Below are 18,111 nucleotides of genomic sequence, written 5' to 3'. Positions count from 1 at the left end.
AAAAAAAAAAAAAAAAAAAAAAATATATATATATATATATATATATATATTTAAAATTTAAATTGAGATTCAAATTTATTAAATATATTATAATGTTTCAATATGATTTAAATAAATAAAAAATATAATAAGTTAAATATTAAAATATATTATTTAAAATTTTAGAAAGATTTTAAATTTCTAGAAACAGAATATTTGCCCGACCCGACTTATTTGTTAATGGCGCTATCCATATCTAATCCATCCGCCCAAAACTGAGACTGTGACAGAGGGGTTTGAGCTTCTTCATCTCCGCCATGGCGAACGCCGCTAGCTGCTTATCCTCCTCGTCGTTGTCTTCTTCCTCAAGGATCCTCGGGCAGAAATTTCATAATTGTTTTCCATTGAAACAGCTGCATTCTTTGCCTTCATCCATCCACTTTGACCACTGGAAACTCTCCCGCTTGGTTTTCGTTGCTCCTCCCATGCCATGTGTTTCTTCATCTTCTTCATGCTCTCCTCGTTTCTTGAGGCATAAACACGGGGCTAGATTTCCAGTGATTTTCACTGTTCTTGATCAGGAAGCTGCGATAACAGCAGAGGTAATCGAGGAAGACGGTGTTAAGAGCGAAGACAGCGTTTCGAATCAGGAAGTGAAAAATCTGGCACGGCCTTGTGAGCTCTACGTGTGTAATTTACCGAGGAGTTGCGACATTGCAGAGTTGGTTGAGATGTTTAAACCGTTTGGTACAGTCTTGGCTGCTGAGGTAGTTTTATTTCCAAGTAATGCTTCATCGTCTGTTCTTTCGTTTTAGATTTCCAGAATGCTCTATTTGCTTCTATTTCTCTTTGGAACTTCCGTAAACAATTAGTTTAAGATCATGCTAATTGGAATCCGGAAAGCATTTTTTTTGAATTTTGATGCTTAACAAATTCAATGTACCCGAAGGTAATCATGATTCTTTAAAGGCAGGCCTTAATTCTCTTATCTGTCTGGAGTAACATTGAATGAGTTCAAGCAGTGATTATGTTTCTTTTCATGTTTTGAATGCCATTTTTTATTGATCTCTCTGTATTTTGGACCAGGTCTCTCGGAATCCAGAGACAGGCATAAGCAAGGGATGTGGCTATGTCACAATGGGTTCAATAAACTCCGCTAAAGTTTCAATTACGGCATTAGATTGTTCTGTTAGTGTCAAATCAATTATAAGTTGTCTTAATGTTAGCCCGTTCAGTATGATTGAATGATGAATTTTATTGTCTTGAAGGATGTTGGTGGACGAGAAATGCGCGTTAGATTTGCTGTTGATATGAATCCCAAAATGAGAAATCGCAATAACCTGCATTCATCACCCAGGAAGAACATAATTTATGAAAGTCCTTACAAAATCTATATTGGGAATCTTGCTTGGGATGTCAAACCTGAAGATCTGAGGAACCTTTTTAGCCAATTTGGAACTGTAGTCAGTGCAAAAATTTTGAATGATCGTAGAGCTGGGAAGAGTCGTCTTTACGGTTTTCTTTCTTTCTCTTCAGCTGCAGAGCGTGATGCAGCAATTTCTTTGAATGGAACAGTAAAATTCTATATCTGAATCTCTTGGAATTTGAATTTTGCATTCCATTTTTGTTTATCTTTGACCCTTTTTCATTCTTTCATGTAGGAGTTCAAGAACAGGAAACTCATTGTTAAAGAGGGTTTGGAAAGGAACGAGTCTTGACTGCAGCCCTTCTTCTTGAACAAGTAAAAGAAGAAATCTCATCTTGTTTAAATGTTCTTAATCAGTTACAAGTTTGATTTTTAGCTAAATTATTAGAAGGATCAAGTTACCTATCCTTGTGAGATCTGCATTGAGAATCTTACAAAGTTTTGCTTTGAGGGTATTAGAATCTTTGATAAGGAATACTCTAAACTGATCTTGATTTACTTAGCCTTTCTACTGGGAAGCACATATCTAAGGGTTTGCTTTGACACAGCACTACTAAGGTTTTCAAGGTTATAGGAACTTAGAACACCTGATTGGAAGAATGTTGTATCAGTAACTGTCATTAGCTAATGGGATTACGCTTGATGCTCTCGACCTATCATCGCTTCCTTCCTCTACTAGTTCTAGAGTCCAGTAGCATTTTACAACTTTGATATATAGGTCGATCACGGATTCAAGGTATAGCAAACTGGGAAGCACATATCTAAGGGTTTGCTTTGACACAGCACTACTAAGGTTTTCAAGGTTATAGGAACTTAAAACACCTGATTGGAAGAATGTTGTATCGGTGACTGTCATTAGCTAACGGGATTACGCTTAATGCTCTCGACCTATCATCACTTCCTTCCTCTACTAGTTCTAGAGTCCAGTAGCATTTTACAACTTTGGTATATAGGTCGATCACGGATTCAAGGTATAGCAAACAAGACAACTAGTCGATCCGTGACTGAGGTGCAAAGACAAAGGAATGTGGTGGGTATAAGGAGTATAACAAGCAAGAAAAGGAATGCAGGCGCTGGTAAGCGTAGAAGGGCTAGAAAGCGAAGTTAAGGTCGGTAGGCAAGCGGGTTTGGGAACGAATCCTGTTCACACGCAAACTCTTCCTGAGACTCGGTAGTTGACCTATGAGATTAAGCAAAGTTCTGATCTCGAACCTCCTTTTCCTTTACCATCATGTTCGTATGAGCAGTAGATGTATTAGATTGTCCAACTAGAGAGCTCAAATAGATCGAAAACAAAGGTTTCCTTAGGCAGATGATCAAGATTTACAATGACAATGTGTGATTCATTTATGTAAGTTTAGAAATTTTATTGATATAAGTTAATGTTTTCACCTGTCCAACTAGAGAGCTCAAATAGATCGAAAACAAAGGTTTCCTTAGGCAGGTGATCAAGATTTACAATGACAATGTGTGATTCATTTATGTAAGTTTAGAAATTTTATTGATATAAGTTAATGTTTTCACCTGTCCAACTAGAGAGCTCAAATAGATCGAAAACAAAGGTTTCCTTAGGCAGATGATCAAGATTTACCATGACAATGTGTGATTCATTTATGTAAGTTTAGAAATTTTATTGATATAAGTTAATGTTTTCACATGAATGAACTAATGTTTTGGAACTGATATTATTATTATTTTAGAGTTTTTATAGATACAACTCCAAAATTGGATTGAAGCTCGCACCGCACTGTCTTTATCTATATCTACAATGAGATTGTTAAAAATCATGACTCTCCACAATGGTATGATATGCTTTGCTAGGAATCACGACTCTCCACAATGGTATGATATTGTCCACTTTGAGCATAAGCTCTCATGGCTTTGTTGAGTATTCTTTGATTATAAACCCATAATCATTCTCTAAATTAGCCGATGTGGGACTTTCATCATCCAACACCTCCCATCGAACAAAGTACGCCTCACCTTAATCGATCGAGGCTCGACTCCTTTTTCTTTTGGAGTCCTTTGTTCGACATTTGAGGATTTACCAATCTATTGATACGATTAAGTTTAGGGCATGACTATGATACCATGTTAGACGAACACGACTCTCCACAATGGTATGATATTATCCACTTTGAGTATAAGCTCTCATGGTTTTGCTTTGGGCTCTCCCGAAAGGCCTCATCTGACTGGAGAGAGTATTCTTTGATTTAAACTCATGATCATTCTCTAAATTAGGGGACGTGGAACTTTCATCATCCAACAGAGATAACAGTCGTTGGTAAGTTCAAATGAAACATTGAAGATCTTCATTTTCGATGTCTTCAAAAAGACATAATGAAAAATTTTGTTATTTTTAGAACAAATTTCGAAGTTTAATAAAATAAATTTAAGAACTACTGATTTCTTTACAATATTATTTCAATGGTAATATTCTAAAAATAATTAAGGTTACATTTCAAATGCTTTTTAGTAAATATATAAATAAATAAATAAATAATATTTCTGGGTTATATGCGGACGGAAGAAAAATAGATACGGAAGCTTCACTCCTCCGGACAAGAAGCTTTCCGCCTGCAATTCGGTTCTCCAGGATATGGCTTCCACTCCCACCGGGTCCATCACCGGCGCCGTCGAAGATGACCGTCACCTTGACCACCAAGACTCCATAAAATTCGGCTCAAGCGAGGCACTGGAGCACATTCGAACCCTCACCGACGTCGGAGCCATGACCCGTCTCCTTCACGAGTGTATTGCGTACCAGCGAGCCCTAGACCTCAATCTCGACAATCTTCTCTCTCAACGCTCCGACCTCGACAAACAGCTCGTCCAGCTTCAGCGCTCCGCTGAAGTCATCGGCATTGTCGAAGTAGATGCCGACTACATGCTCTCTAATGTCACATCCACCTGCGACCTCGCCGACCAGGTTAGCGCCAAGGTTCGCGATCTTGATCTGGCTCAGTCGCGGGTCAATTCCACCTTACTTCGCATCGACGCCATTGTCGAGAGAGGCAATTGTATTGAAGGCGTTAAGAAAGCTCTCGATTCTGAGGATTACGAATCTGCGGCCAAGTATGTGCAGACGTTTCTGCAAATTGATGATAAGTACAAGGATTCCGGGTCGGATCAGAGGGAACAGTTGCTGGAATCGAAGAAACAGTTGGAAGGAATTGTCAGGAAGAGGCTCTCGGCGGCTGTAGATCAGCGGGATCATCCCACGATCTTGCGATTCATACGGCTTTACTCTCCGTTAGGTTTGGAGGAGGAAGGGTTGCAGGTTTATGTGGGGTACTTGAAGAAGGTGATTGGAATGAGGTCTAGGCTTGAATTTGAGAATTTGGTGGAGATGATGGAGCAGCAATACCAAACTCATAATGTAGGTAGTAACCAAAACCAAGTTAATTTTGTTGGAGGCTTGACAAATTTGTTCAAGGATATTGTTTTGGCTGTAGAAGAAAACGATGAGATCTTAAGGAGTCTCTGTGGTGAGGATGGGATTGTATATGCGATCTGTGAACTTCAGGAGGAGTGTGATTCACGTGGATCTTTAATATTGAAGAAGTATGTGGAATATAGGAAACTAGCTCAGTTGTCGTCTGAAATCAATGCTCAAAGCAAGAATTTGTTAGCTGTTGGTGGAGGACCAGAAGGACCTGATCCAAGGGAAATCGAGTTATACTTGGAAGAATTGTTGACATTGATGCAGTTAGGTGAGGATTACACTGAATTCATGGTCTCCAAAATTAAGGGATTGAGTTCTATAGATCCCGAGTTGGTTCCCCGAGCTACAAAGGCTTTCAGAAGTGGAAGTTTTAGCAAAGCGGTTCAAGATATCACGGGATCTTACGTGATTCTAGAGGGATTTTTCATGGTAGAAAATGTGAGGAAAGCTATCAAGATCGACGAGCAGGTGCCTGATAGTCTTACAACTTCTATGGTGGACGATGTGTTCTATGTTCTTCAGAGTTGCTTAAGACGTGCAATATCTACTTCGAATATCAGTTCATTGATTGCAGTTCTGAGTGGTGCTAGTAGTCTATTGAGCAATGAATACCAAGAGGCATTGCAGCAGAAAATGCGAGAACCAAATTTAGGTGCGAAACTATTCTTAGGTGGTGTTGGCGTACAGAAGACGGGGACGGAGATCGCAACAGCTTTGAATAACATGGACGTGAGTAGTGAATACGTTTTGAAACTCAAACATGAGATCGAGGAGCAGTGTGCGGAGGTATTATACTTCACCTTTACCATTTGCTTCAAAGATAATTACTATTATTGTTCTATATTACACAACTTATTTTTGTTTTTTTTACACTTGTAGTTTTCATTGTTTATTGTTTAAAAGGCTGGTTAGGATTGCAAACCCAGTTTGTTAACTTTGTAATCTGTTGTGTGAACTTATACCCTTGGCAAATGAGTATTGCTTTTGAAATTGCATAGTTCATTGACATACATCTGATAGCAATACCATATAACTAGAACGGTTTTTTAAGCTGCATTTTCCCCATCTGATGTTCAATTTTAGTTTCACTATTCGAATCGAATATATCCCTTAGTTCTGTTTAAATGTAGTTCAGTTATCAGGTGTGCAACATTCTTAATCTGGTTATTGTCCCTAAGCCTAAAATTATGTGTGACCTTGAAATTGGTAGCTTGGAAAAGAATACTAAAGCGCCTACGAACTGCGGTCCAATAATAGGAGCCAAACCACAACTTGAACTAAATATACAAAAGAGGCTCAAATAAAAAATAATAAGGTCTAAAGGGCAATTAAAAGAATCTTTATGTACAAATGCCTGGAAAATAGTCACAAACCAGACTCAATCCCCCAACTCTATACTTTTGGTACTCTCATCACATGTTTCACATTTGGAAAACGTTCAAAGCATGAATTTAGTGAACATGAAATTGAACTGATAGACATATGATTCTGGAACTGTGGGATGGAGATCTCATCAAAAAATTTGTAATAGAACTTCTGAATGCCAAGACTGTCAAAACTCTTTGACTAGTTTCTATCTAAGAAATTCTACAATCTGTTTCGGGGTTGAAAGGAATCAACGGTGCACTAGAAAAACCTTTATTTATTTTGTTTGTTGATGAGAGATGAGTGTTTCATTCAAGAAGAAAGAACAAAAGAGAAACACCTAACTGGCCAAGGGCCAAGAAGTCCGTTTCCCAAAGGCTAGAGCTTACAGAAGCACCTTCTAATCTAAGTTGATGAGCGAAGTAGTGTAGTTACCAAAAGATTTGTGTTGGCTACTTTAATTAGAGGCCATGAGCTGTACAAGATCACAAAAGTAAGCAAAAGAATTGTACACATCTTTAAAAATATTAGCATTTCTTTCTTTCGAAATCAACCACATAATAGCCTTAACGACCTTGGACCACAACACCTTCACCTTTCCTTTCCGACTCCAACCAGTTAGTAATTACAACATCCAGTCTTCAATGTACCTTAAGCCAGCGGATTCCCAAAGAATCTGAAACTTTGCAGCAGAAGTTACTGTGTGGAAAGAGATGAGATAAATCTCTTCACTCTTTGCATAAAACACATGTTTGGGGAGATCTGAAGGCGAGGAAATCTCCTTTGCAACTTGTCAAAAGTATTGATGCCATCCAGGGCTACTGATCCCTTATAAGAACAATTTCACTCCAAATGGCCGTATAAAAAATAAAAAAATAAAAAAAATCCTTCTGCTGCATGATAAGCAGGCTTAACCGGAAAAGATTGACAATTATTGCTCGGTCTCAGCCTTATCTAGTGTAGAATTCAGTGTTTAGAAGTTCAATCTGATCTTTGAGAGCAAGTAACCTATTTTTTGCATCTTCTTTCTGCTGCATTCTATCTTTAGAATGTATCTTATCATGTAGTATTTCAGAATCAAATTGATCTGGAAATTAAGCTTGTTTTACTTTATGCTGACTGTGTATTTCCTCTTCCAAAGTTGATTGTGTATTTTCTATGTCTGGATTGAATAATTTGGCAACGAAGCAATGACAGTTGTGAGTTGACATCTTAACTGTTTTCTACTCTCTCATATCTGGTCCATCGCTGTAATTGATTACATCAGTTGAATAACTTCGCTACTGTTCTTTTGTTTCATATGAGTTCTCCCAGTGCCTAGATTTGTACTGGTTATTTTGTAGCTTTATTTCCAACATATGTAACACAAGTGGAGTGGAACCGTTTTTCCCAGGTATTTCCCGCACCTGCGGACAGAGAAAAAGTGAAATCATGCTTGTCTGAATTAGGCGACATGAGCAACACTTTCAAGCAAGCTTTGAATGCTGGCCTGGAACAATTGGTCGGGACCATAACACCTCGGATTCGTCCTGTTTTGGATACTGTTGCAACAATTAGCTACGAACTATCGGAAGCTGAGTATGCTGATAACGAGGTGAATGACCCATGGGTCCAAAGACTTCTCCATGGTGTGGAGATAAATGTGGCATGGCTTCAGCCTCTAATGACTGCCAATAACTACGACTCGTTTGTGCATTTGGTGATCGATTTCATCGTTAAGAGACTCGAAGTGATTATGGTGCAGAAGAGATTCAGTCAGCTTGGAGGGCTTCAACTTGACAGAGATGCAAGGGCGTTGGTAAGCCACTTTTCCAGCATGACTCAGAGAACTGTCAGAGATAAGTTCGCTCGTCTCACTCAAATGGCCACAATTCTCAACTTGGAGAAGGTTTCAGAGATTCTAGACTTCTGGGGTGAGAACTCAGGACCTATGACTTGGAGACTTACCCCTGCAGAGGTTAGGCGTGTGTTGGGTCTTAGAGTTGACTTTAAACCTGAAGCTATTGCTGCTCTTAAACTATAAACCTTTAGTATACTCACAATATTGCCTGATATTCTTTGGTTATTTTCTGTTAAGAAATTCCTCTCTTGGCTTCATCTTGGCTGCTATGATGCAACAATTAGAAAACATGCATTGTAAAATGGTTTGATTATTCTATTTTATGTGGATTACCAAGTGTCAACAGACCTCAATTCTATATATCTATACCATATGATACATACTTTTGTATTTTTTCGTCCCTCGATACGTTCAACTTACCGTTATGCTACAAATAAGAAACTTTAAAACTTCAAATAATGCACTTCAAGCTCTAGCTACAAATTTTAAAAGTATAGCTTCAATACATGCTCACATCAACTGATGAATCTACCTATTTTCAAAGCCATCACTCTACTAAATTGTTAACGATCACGTCATGAGCACCGAGCTAAGGGGTAGTTGAGCTACCCAGGCAAACCGCCCTACCTTACAACATAGGGACATGAGGGGGAAGGTTGTAAAGGTGGTCTTGTTATCTACACCTCTGGTCGAATGAATGGAGGACTGACTCGGGTTTTCATGAGCGTTGGTAGGTCTTAAAGTACCTATCAAGGGCTCCTGCGCATACCTGTAAAGGTGGCCTCGTTATCCACACCTTTGGTTGAATGAATGGATGATTGACTTGGACTTTCATGAGCATTGACAGGTCCTAGAGTGCCTATCAAGGGCTCCTGCGCATACCCCGCATACCCCCAGGATGATCATCACCACCTGCACCTCACATCTCGGTACAGTGAAACAGGGGCAACCTACCCATATAGCCAATGGGGAGGATGACACTACTAACAAAGACCGTCTAGCGAAAACACCGCAGACCTAAATTATTAACCATCCAGATCGAAATGATTATTTTTAAAGTTTAGGAATACTTGAAAGTATTGAATCAATGTAAAAATCTGGTACCAAAATGAGATTTATATCTTACTGTACATACTCTGGCACAGAACATCAACAACTTCGTATCTGTCGTAAGACCTTAGACCACATATCAGTGTCAGCCACATTGAAACACAAAGATGAAACCAAAGCATTCCAAACAGAAAGTTCCGGCAATTGGCCTTGGCTAATCATTTCTTCCAAGCACATCACTGCTTTATATGGTTTTCCCACCGAGCAAAGACCTCTGGTAAGTGTATTGAATGTGTTAGAACAAGGCCAATGTGATTTGATAACCATCTCCTCCAACAACTTACATGCTTCAGTGTATCTATTCTCACGACAAAGACCATGTACTAAAGTGCTATAAGTCTCCTTGTCTGCAACAAGACCAACCTGCTTTACCATTTTCTTCAAGAACTCCATAGCCACTGTTGACTTGCCCACCCTACAAAGACCATTCAGAACGATGTTATACAACGCAACGGTTGGAACGCAACTTCCCTTCACCGTTTCCTCTTCAATTACTTTCACTGCATCATCAACTTTCCCTTCTTTGCATAATGCAGCTGCTTTCGCCTCATAGACTGAGGATGGTGGCCAAAAGCCTTTAGCTAGCATGTGGCTAACAACTTTATCTCCCTGATCAGTCTCGTTTTCGTTATATAGATCGATAGCCATGGCACAATAACTATCTGAACTGGGAATTCCACCTTTGATTAAAGCTTCATTGATTAAACACTTGATTTCCGTGACGGTGAGCTTGCTAATCCTGCAGTAGTTGAGGTCAATCAAGTAATGAGCTCGCTTAGGGGCTTTCAGTCCTTTCTTCAAGATCTTGCCTAGTATTTCCACAGCTTGCTCAATCTCTCCATTATCACACAAAGCAAACAGAAGGGTTCTGTAAATTACTATGTCCCCTCCGCTACCCCTTCGAGAAATCCTCCAGAACATGGAATACAATAAATGGATGGCCTCATGAAGCTTACCATCTTGACACAGTCCTTTCATTAGAATCAAATAACTCAGCCTATTAGGATAGCAACTTTGGTAATCCATTTCTTTAAAGACATGTAAAGCAAGTTCAGATTGGCCTCTTTGACAAAGAGATTGCATTAGCAAATTCAATGACTGAGTCCTGGATTTCACTTCCCAACCAAATGAACTCTGCTGAAAAAGCTGACAAGCAGCATCGAGCTGAGATTCATTCAAGAGTATTTCCAAAAGGGTATTGAAAGTTTGTGTTCTATCGGTACAGTTAAATCCCCCAAGGCTTTTAAACAGAGATATACCTTCTTCCAATAATCCATGACTAGCATACGTTTTAATTGCAAATGAAAATATAGAATCCTTGCACTGACAAGAGTCAACTTTCATCTGATCTATCACTTCCCTCATCTCGGAAATTCTACCCGAGTTTCCAAGTATATTGATCATTGCGGCGTACACCGGACCATTGTGCTGATAATTTGGATACCTACATTTGGCTTCATTGAACAGTTGGTAAGCTGTGAAAGGATTGTTCTGCTTCCTAATAATCTGAGACAGGTGTGTGGGCGTTAAAAGCCTTGGCCACCTAACAGTCATAGCTACTTAATCAAGAACATGCTAAAGTTTGAACCAAGTGCCCAAAATCTTACCGAACTGCAGCGAAAATTCAAGAGAAATTTGACAAATTTTAGACATGGCATTTTGACAAACATGTTATGTGCAGAAGGAAAGTTCAGAGCTCCGGAAATTACCAGTTTAGTGGGATTTTCTGTCTTCACCTCAAAATCAACTCTTGCGCCTGAAAAAAAAATGTTATTCGATCGAACTTGGCTACGAACATAGCCTCCTGAGACGGAAAAGAAAGAGTGGTGGCGGGGGCGTGCCGGTGGTCGGCGACGGCAACACAGAGAAGAATACAAGAGAGGAAAAGAGAAATAAAGAACGAAGAAAGATGGGTTGACGTGTGGATTGCAGTGTAGGGTTTACCTTTTTTATTTTTTATTTTCTATTTTTTGGTAAATGGTTTTTGTTTCAAGTAATAATAATTTTAAAAAAAAAACTTAAAAAAATGAGCTAAAATAATAAACCCTTAAATTTCAAAAAGTTTTATTAATATATATATATATATATATATATATATATTTTTTTTTTTTTTTTTTTTTTTTTTTTTTTTAAAGTTCAAACTGGCAAAACCTTTGTCTGTAGAGATCCAAGGATCCCAAGTGTCAGATTGTCCTAAGGCTATGGCCGGATGTCCTAGACAAGTCCTGGTCATGCTTGTCTAGGACGTATTGCATCTGCGCATACCCGTTCCAAACCCCTCTTACATGCTGATCGTTCACCCGCTAGGGCTAAAATGGTCCAAAATATACCATAAGAGATTTGACTAATTGACACTTCTTCTTACCCTGATTTAAGTTGCAGTGTTCCTTTATTTGTTTAGAGTTGTCTTCAATTCTTTCAAATCGTTTTCAAATGTATTTCCTCACTCACGCCGACAACGTCGACGTCTATTTGAGCTTCAAGTCACATTCGCAAGAAATGTTTTAGAAAACATTCAAATTTGGAGAGGGAAACGAACAAGCATTTTTTATAAGAGTATGAAAACTCTCCCTACAATCTTAAGGGGAAACCCAAAAGGAAAAGTCTAATGGGTTAGGTCGTTACAGAATTTCTCACGGTTGAGTTTCTTTACCGAGTTAGAACAAACGTCGCACAATCGTTGTCCCGCTAGTTATAGTAGCACACAGATTCCCTACCGCCAGCCATGAGCAACTTTATGACAGAAACCCACAGAAAAGGAAGAAGAAAATTCAAAAGGTAAGAAAGACATGAAATTATTAGGAGGCTTTGGATTCCATACACAGACTGGAAAGAGGAAAAGAGGTGATATTATGGTAAGCCAGAGAATCCTAATAACCAAAAAGAACCCCAACTGATAATGATATGTGAAAGAACAGCAGAAGAACACCCAATAATTTTGCTCAAACATATTACACAGATATCTTTTTCTAACTAATCCCACTCCCTTCTTCACCAACCACAAATTGTGAAGCTCAAAAGATATAAAATCAATCTTTTGAACCGTTCACGGTTAATCATATCGAAACAAGACAGTGTCGTAGGAGGCTACGTGCTTCCCCGACACGATCGTCTTGTTGCAGTCAGAATGAAACACGGGAAGAATCCAAACCCTTCATTTGGTTCCCCGTCTTTTCGCATAATACATGAATGAATAAAATTCTTAAGCTAATTGTTCTAACAAACTAATGGCAGATGACCAAACGTAAATAATGTTGATACTTGATAGAGATGGGATATGCTTGTTACCGACGTTTTCATGAACGACTTGACGATGCTGGAACGTGAATTTCCTTTTCCTTTCCCTTTTCCTTTTCCTCATCCTTCTTATCGAATCACACGACTTAAAAACTTGCCATTGTTATTCAGTATTCAAGCTTTGTCGATGTGGTTAGCGTGTGACAACAAGGCATTTGTGTCATCCAGTTGAGATTACCTCGGAAGAATTCGGTTCGGTTGCTACCGCAGAAGAAGTTTGTAGAGGCCCCGATCCTCCAACTGCCATTGTCGTCGTCGTCGTTGCTGCTGCACCTGTTACATTCACTTTCAAAACCAACATGCTCCAAACGAATGACATTCTTTAGATAACAAGGATTAGATTACAAGAATCACCTGCACTGGTTGTTCCTGTTGCGGTCGAGACAGGCAGTGATAGGATACCGGTCGAACCGTGCTGCTGAGGAAGATACGGGTACTGCATTAGGTGTGGATACTGGACTCCGAACTCGTATCCGTGGCTACTTTGAGCGTAATACGGATAGAGATTTTGAAACATTCCAGCTGGTCCCGGAATCGCGTTTGCAGAGTAATAAGGAGAAAATTGTTGGCCACCATAAACACCATAATAGTTCTGCTTACACAACACGACCAAGCTCAGATCAAATCAATGCTAAGAACATTACAAACACAAACCAACATTAAAACATTCGCACCATTGGATAAATCCTGTCTTGTGAGTATCCAGAATAGCTGAAATTAGGCCAAAAGAATCAAAAAGAACAGATTGAATCAAAAAAACAGGAAAATTTGGAACTGGGATTTGTTCATGCATTAATGATTCCTCTTGCAACCTTACCCATAAGCTGAAAGAGGGAATGGATATTGAGTAGTGGGCTGATGAACATAAGACGATGAAGAAACATGATAAGCAGGAGGTGTCACAATCCCAGATGGACCTCTAAATCTTCCACCACCACCTGCAAATTTGTTCAATCTTTTGTGGTTAATCTTTGAAAAACATGGCTTCCTTTGTTTGTTTAGATTTCATATATCCCTCCACAACAAAAAACACAGATTCAGAGGCCTCCATTGAAGGAAGTCATCACAGGTTTTGGAAGAGGCAAAATATCAAACACCTTGCATGCATAAACTATGATCCATTTAAGAGACGAAAACAAAAAGAAAGAACAATCAAGAACCATGTTGAGGCTTATGAGCACCAAGAGAAGCAAGATTGCAATTAGCCCTTCTTCCATCGATCACAGGGGAAGGGTTTTGACAAGCTCTAATGGCAGCATCAGGATCCTTAAATGTGACCTAAAAAACCCAGAAGAACACCAAATGAAATCCCCATTTCGACAAAGAAAAAACGGAAGGGGAAAGGGGACACTTACAAATCCATAGCCCTTGGATCTGCCAGTGTTCTTGTCAGTAATAACAACAGCTTCCAAAATCTCACCAAATTGCTCAAAAAACCTTCTCATTGTATGCCGCTGAGTCTCCCAAGCCAAGCCTCCGACGAAGATTTTGGTGAAAGTGGTATCATTGTATTGGCCGCCAACGCTATAATTGCTATGAAATGGCCGCGGCTGAGACATAAGGGCAAAATATAGAGAGGGAGAGAGAAGAAACACAAAAAATCTGCCTCTCTCCCAGAAAACAGAGACCCAAAATGCAGGGAAGGAATCGAAGCCGGAAGAACACGAACAAGTTTTGAAGAACAAATCAATGGATTCCCATTTTTCTCTCAGGATTTAATTTAATTTAATTTTTTTTTTTAGGGTAATCTAAAAACTACCCGTTTCTCCACATACACAAACGGCGACAACTACCCAGATTCCTCAAACAGCGACACCATTAATGAGAAAATCAATACTGTTTCGGGATGAAATTTTGTTTAAAAACAGCAAAACAGCAAAATAATGTGTATTTATATTTGAAATGAAAGGGACATTATAAGATATATCTAAGGACAATATGATATCGATGAAGAACAGCGAGAGAGGGAAATTAGAGAAGACAAAAAAGCTGCTAGTGGGTTCCCACGCACCACGACAGCGCCTCAAGAGAGATTTTGGTGATACCCAAAATGGAATTTTTTTAGTCTTTTACTATTATATATATTTGCTGCATTGGTCTTGCTTACCCTTTGCTTTGCTGTATCTCTCTCTCCTGCTTGTCTCCAGTTTCAAAATTTTGTATTTAATAGGTTTGAATTTATCTATATATATTTTTTTTTTACGGGTATGATTCTTAGAGCTCGGATTTTTTAATTGAATCATTTGACTCGACCTAGATGGAATACGTCTTACAGGGTTGATCGAAAACCTTAGATTTCAGGTCTAGGCTTGTCCTTGTTGGTCTTTTACTCACTGGGGCTCGGCTAGGTTCACTTGGGTTGGCCTAGCTGAATAGGGTTAGCCTTGGTCGGCGTCTGGGCTAACTTTTATGAGTTGGGTCTTGGATTTTCTTGGGACTTCTCTTGGGTAGAGAGATTTTCGAAAAAATGTTTGAAAGCAATGTTCTAAGCTATAAGCGAGAAAGACAACACAAGAGCTTAAATAGCATAGCAACTCCAGGTAAGAAGTATTGACGACTAGGCTTGTCCTTGTCGGTCTTTTACTCACTGGGGCTCGGCTAGGTTCCCTTGGGTTGGCCTAGCTGAATAGGGTTAGCCTCGGTCGGCGTCTAGGCTAACTTTTATGGGTTGGGTCTTGGATTTTTTTTGGGACTTCTCTTGGGTGGAGAGATTTTTGAAAAAATGTTTGAAAGCAATGTTATAAGCTATAGCGAGAAAGACAACACAAGAGCTTAAATAACATAGTAACACCGGGTAGGAAGTATTGACGACTAGGCTTGTCCTTGTCGTTCTTTTACTCACTGGGGCTTGGCTAGGTTCCCTGGAGTTGGCCTAGCTGAATAGGGTTAGCTTTGGTCGGCGTCTAAGCTAACTTATATGGGTTGGGTCTTGAATTTTCTTGGGACTTCTCTTGGGTGGAGAGATTTTCGAAAAAATGTTTGAAAGCAATGTTCTAAGCTATAAGCGAGAAAGACAACACAAGAGCTTAAATAGCATAGTAACTCTAGGTAGGAAGTGTTGATGACTAGGCTTGTCCTTGTCGGTCTTTTACTCACGGGGGCTCGGCTAGGTTCACTTGGGTTGACCTAGCTGAATAGGGTCAACCTTGGTCGGCGTCTAGACTAACTTTTATAGGTTGGGTCTTGGATTTTCTTGGGACTTCTCTTGGGTAGAGAGATTTTCGAAAAAAAAAAATGTTTGAAAGCAATGTTATAAATTATAAGCGGGAAAGACAACACAAGAGCTTAAATAGCATAGTAACTCTAGATAGAAAGTATTGACGACTAGTTGTATCTCCGTACCGTAAATTTTAAGACATTTCAGGTCTACAAGACGTAGACTTGGAAAATACAAAAAAAAATGAACTATACATCATGAAAGCGATAAAGAAAAGCAGGAAAGTGATACAATGCAAGAGATTTGGCATGCAACGGGTATGCGGCCATGGACAACAGGACAGGCATAATCGTGACATATGGCATGACGTTTGAAGAAAATACCTCGAGAGTAAGACTCACCCATCATTTCATTTCTCTTTCCCTTTCTTAAAGTTGATTTCTTTTTTCAATGGTATGGTTGGATGAACTTAGAATAGGATGTTATCGTGAGTATCCAAAGCCAAAATGTTGAAGCTTTTGGGTATTAATAATTATTGATTGCGAGTATCCAAAGCCGATACAGTGAAGCTTTTGGGTATTAATAATTGATGGGTTGCGCTTATTTACGTACCCAGATTCAAAAAGGCTATAATCTTTTGACCGACGGCGTCCAGTGCAAAGAACGAAGCGTTCGTTACATACACGATGAAGATAGAGTGTGGATGACTTCATATACCTCGAAGTTGTAGGGTTGCATGTCCTAACTCATTTAGTATACAAAAATTATTCGATCAAACCATTATAATGTGACTGACAGTTTTGAATCGTTGAATGTAAGAGAGAGAAATTATAAAAATGTTTCGATTTTTTATGCAAAAATTATTACGGACATATATTCTTTTGAATCTCCTGTATTAAGAAACAGTCACATTGTAGCAGTCTCATTGAATAATTTATCATCATTACGAGGCTCGATGTTCGAGCATCTTAGAGTCCATATGAGAGACATTTCAAGAGCCATGGGTTTCCAATCTTATAGTCCACATGGGAGGAATCCTCGTTTAAACAATGGAGGAGAAATTTCTCTCCCTTAACTAAACGGGACCAAAGACGAAGATTATATTCTCGGAAATTTAAGTTTTTAAAAATTAATACTATTAGATTTACGATGATTTTTTTTAATAGAAATGATATTAAAACTAAAAAAAATTATTATCTTATTTTTTAAAAAAACTTATATATAACGAAAATTTTTATTCTCACAAATTTTCCAACGAGGAAAATTTCAGGTGTATGACGATTAAAATAAGATGTAAAGATGAAGATGAGGAAGAATTGTTAACAAAAATCAGACATGAGTTGTGTTCGGGTTCTTTCCATTAGTCATGGGTTCTCGGTGCACGGTCATGCTCGTCCAAGGTATGTTGCCCATGGCCGCATGCTCATGACAAGCCCCCTTTATGAAAAGTTCTAGTGTTTTACTTTTGTATTTCTAGGAAATATGACGTTTCAGAAATATCATGTCTATGCCTGTCAGACATAAAATACCTCAAAATTTACTATAGGGGATACGACTACTTGTCAACTTCTCCCTACCCAAGGTTATATACGGTAAGTCGTTCTTATTTCTCTCTTGCTTGCTTATATAACGTCTCTTTCAAAAATCTCTCTCTGCCCTCGCTTTCTAAAAACCTTCTCTTAAAACCGAGGCCAGAGGCTCGAGCATACGTCGCTTGGCCGTAGGTGACGCAAGAACGAATTGGCTTAGCTCACTTGTCGTTGGAAAGTGAGTGCCGCACAATTGCAAGTTCGCTGCCATTAAAAGTGCGATTGTGACATTCGGCTCGTCCTCCGATTTCCACTCTAGTTGACCTCTCTTCGTTATCCATTTTTAATCGAAAAAAAATCTTAGTTATCCATTTTTTGAATTATATGATTTTTTTTTTGTCCATTAATATTAAAATTAATTGACATAATAAATATATTATTAATAGCGAATTTTAATATTTAAATTTAATGGAAACTTTATGAACACTAAATTGAAAAAAAAAAGAAAAAAAAAAGGAAAATTGATGCAATGGTAGAGCATATGCTTAATCAAAATAATAATAATAATAACAATAATAATAATAAAGAAAATAATTAATGGGGGAAGAATCCAAGAAAAGAATATCCTGAAAATGGTGAGTGGAGATGAAACCAATCCAACGGCCAGAAATGAAAGGAAGGTGGGGGCCCACAAATGTTTTAAGTTCAAAGCATATCCAATTCATATCCTACGACTAGGGGTCCAAAATTAGGAACAATATGAGGAATTATATTCCCATGTTTTTTCATTTTTAAAAAGATCGTTTAGTCAAAGTCACCCCTCGTAATTTTTTTTCTTTTTTTTTTTAAATATATTTTATTATTTTGATTATCGACGATAATTAGTGTTTACGAGGAGATTCTCGAGAATCTTCCTTCCCTCTACATTTTTATTATATCATCGAATAAAAAGTTACAAATTCA

The 18,111-nt window shown here is 38.5% G+C and overlaps 4 protein-coding genes across 9 annotated transcripts; 2 read left to right on the top strand and 2 right to left on the bottom strand.

Annotated features, from left to right (window-relative positions):
- The first annotated feature begins 224 nt into the window (after positions 1 to 224).
- LOC111460593 (28 kDa ribonucleoprotein, chloroplastic) lies at positions 225 to 3,210 on the top strand. Of its 2 annotated transcripts, XM_023103790.1 has the most exons (5): positions 225 to 746; positions 1,066 to 1,167; positions 1,248 to 1,553; positions 1,641 to 1,720; positions 3,106 to 3,210. In XM_023103790.1, the coding sequence occupies exons 1-4, from the start codon at positions 297 to 299 to the stop codon at positions 1,695 to 1,697; spliced, it is 915 nt and encodes a 304-aa protein (XP_022959558.1). In that variant the 5' UTR covers positions 225 to 296; the 3' UTR covers positions 1,698 to 1,720; positions 3,106 to 3,210. The 2 variants fall into 2 exon arrangements, with proteins under 2 accessions (XP_022959558.1, XP_022959557.1); XM_023103789.1 differs by lacking the exon at positions 3,106 to 3,210 and having other exon boundaries at positions 226 to 746; positions 1,641 to 1,923.
- Positions 3,211 to 3,881: 671 nt separating this feature from the next.
- On the top strand, positions 3,882 to 8,398 carry LOC111460850 (conserved oligomeric Golgi complex subunit 4-like). Its single transcript, XM_023104184.1, has 2 exons — positions 3,882 to 5,636; positions 7,609 to 8,398. The coding sequence occupies exons 1-2, from the start codon at positions 4,005 to 4,007 to the stop codon at positions 8,236 to 8,238; spliced, it is 2,262 nt and encodes a 753-aa protein (XP_022959952.1). The 5' UTR covers positions 3,882 to 4,004; the 3' UTR covers positions 8,239 to 8,398.
- Positions 8,399 to 8,505: 107 nt separating this feature from the next.
- Positions 8,506 to 11,120, bottom strand: LOC111460851 (pentatricopeptide repeat-containing protein At1g05600). Of its 4 annotated transcripts, none has more exons than XR_002713475.1 (3): positions 10,875 to 11,120; positions 8,852 to 10,776; positions 8,506 to 8,764 (listed from the first exon to the last, which is right to left on the bottom strand). XR_002713475.1 is itself a non-coding variant. In XM_023104186.1 (3 exons), the coding sequence occupies exon 2, from the start codon at positions 10,717 to 10,719 to the stop codon at positions 9,205 to 9,207; it is 1,515 nt and encodes a 504-aa protein (XP_022959954.1). In that variant the 5' UTR covers positions 10,720 to 10,776; positions 10,875 to 11,120; the 3' UTR covers positions 8,506 to 9,072; positions 9,191 to 9,204. The 4 variants fall into 4 exon arrangements, 3 of the variants coding, with proteins under 3 accessions (XP_022959954.1, XP_022959955.1, XP_022959953.1); XM_023104186.1 differs by having other exon boundaries at positions 8,506 to 9,072; positions 9,191 to 10,776; XM_023104187.1 differs by having other exon boundaries at positions 8,506 to 9,052; positions 9,191 to 10,776.
- An 872-nt stretch (positions 11,121 to 11,992) lies between these two features.
- On the bottom strand, positions 11,993 to 14,483 carry LOC111461225 (RNA-binding protein 24). 2 transcript variants are annotated; one of them, XM_023104741.1, is made up of 6 exons: positions 13,818 to 14,483; positions 13,623 to 13,740; positions 13,280 to 13,400; positions 13,137 to 13,173; positions 12,817 to 13,054; positions 11,993 to 12,735 (listed from the first exon to the last, which is right to left on the bottom strand). In XM_023104741.1, exons 1-6 carry the CDS (start codon positions 14,019 to 14,021, stop codon positions 12,623 to 12,625), a joined length of 831 nt encoding a protein of 276 aa, XP_022960509.1. In that variant the 5' UTR covers positions 14,022 to 14,483; the 3' UTR covers positions 11,993 to 12,622. The 2 variants fall into 2 exon arrangements, with proteins under 2 accessions (XP_022960509.1, XP_022960510.1); XM_023104742.1 differs by having other exon boundaries at positions 11,993 to 12,729; positions 12,814 to 13,054; positions 13,818 to 14,482.
- Positions 14,484 to 18,111: the final 3,628 nt, after the last annotated feature.

This window comes from Cucurbita moschata, unplaced genomic scaffold (genome assembly GCF_002738365.1).
Source record: "Cucurbita moschata cultivar Rifu unplaced genomic scaffold, Cmos_1.0 Cmo_Scf00024, whole genome shotgun sequence".
Classification (NCBI taxonomy): domain Eukaryota; kingdom Viridiplantae; phylum Streptophyta; class Magnoliopsida; order Cucurbitales; family Cucurbitaceae; genus Cucurbita; species Cucurbita moschata.
The sequence above is the reverse complement of the archived record's forward strand: the minus strand, read 5'-3'. Positions and strand labels throughout refer to the sequence as shown.

Bases quoted from the DNA above. Each gene is read 5' to 3' on its own strand.
- LOC111460593 (XM_023103790.1), top strand. From the start codon at position 297: ATGGCGAACGCCGCTAGCTGCTTATCCTCCTCGTCGTTGTCTTCTTCC. The intron at 1,168-1,247 runs GTTAGTGTCAAA...ATTGTCTTGAAG, and splicing joins TTACGGCATTAGATTGTTCT to GATGTTGGTGGACGAGAAAT. The intron at 1,554-1,640 runs GTAAAATTCTAT...TCTTTCATGTAG, and splicing joins CAATTTCTTTGAATGGAACA to GAGTTCAAGAACAGGAAACT.
- LOC111460850 (XM_023104184.1), top strand. From the start codon at position 4,005: ATGGCTTCCACTCCCACCGGGTCCATCACCGGCGCCGTCGAAGATGAC. The intron at 5,637-7,608 runs GTATTATACTTC...CGTTTTTCCCAG, and splicing joins TCGAGGAGCAGTGTGCGGAG to GTATTTCCCGCACCTGCGGA.
- LOC111460851 (XM_023104185.1), bottom strand. From the start codon at position 10,719: ATGACTGTTAGGTGGCCAAGGCTTTTAACGCCCACACACCTGTCTCAG.
- LOC111461225 (XM_023104741.1), bottom strand. From the start codon at position 14,021: ATGTCTCAGCCGCGGCCATTTCATAGCAATTATAGCGTTGGCGGCCAA. The intron at 13,741-13,817 runs GTAAGTGTCCCC...TGGGTTTTTTAG, and splicing joins GATCCAAGGGCTATGGATTT to GTCACATTTAAGGATCCTGA. The intron at 12,736-12,816 runs GTGATTCTTGTA...TGAATGTAACAG, and splicing joins AACAGGAACAACCAGTGCAG to GTGCAGCAGCAACGACGACG.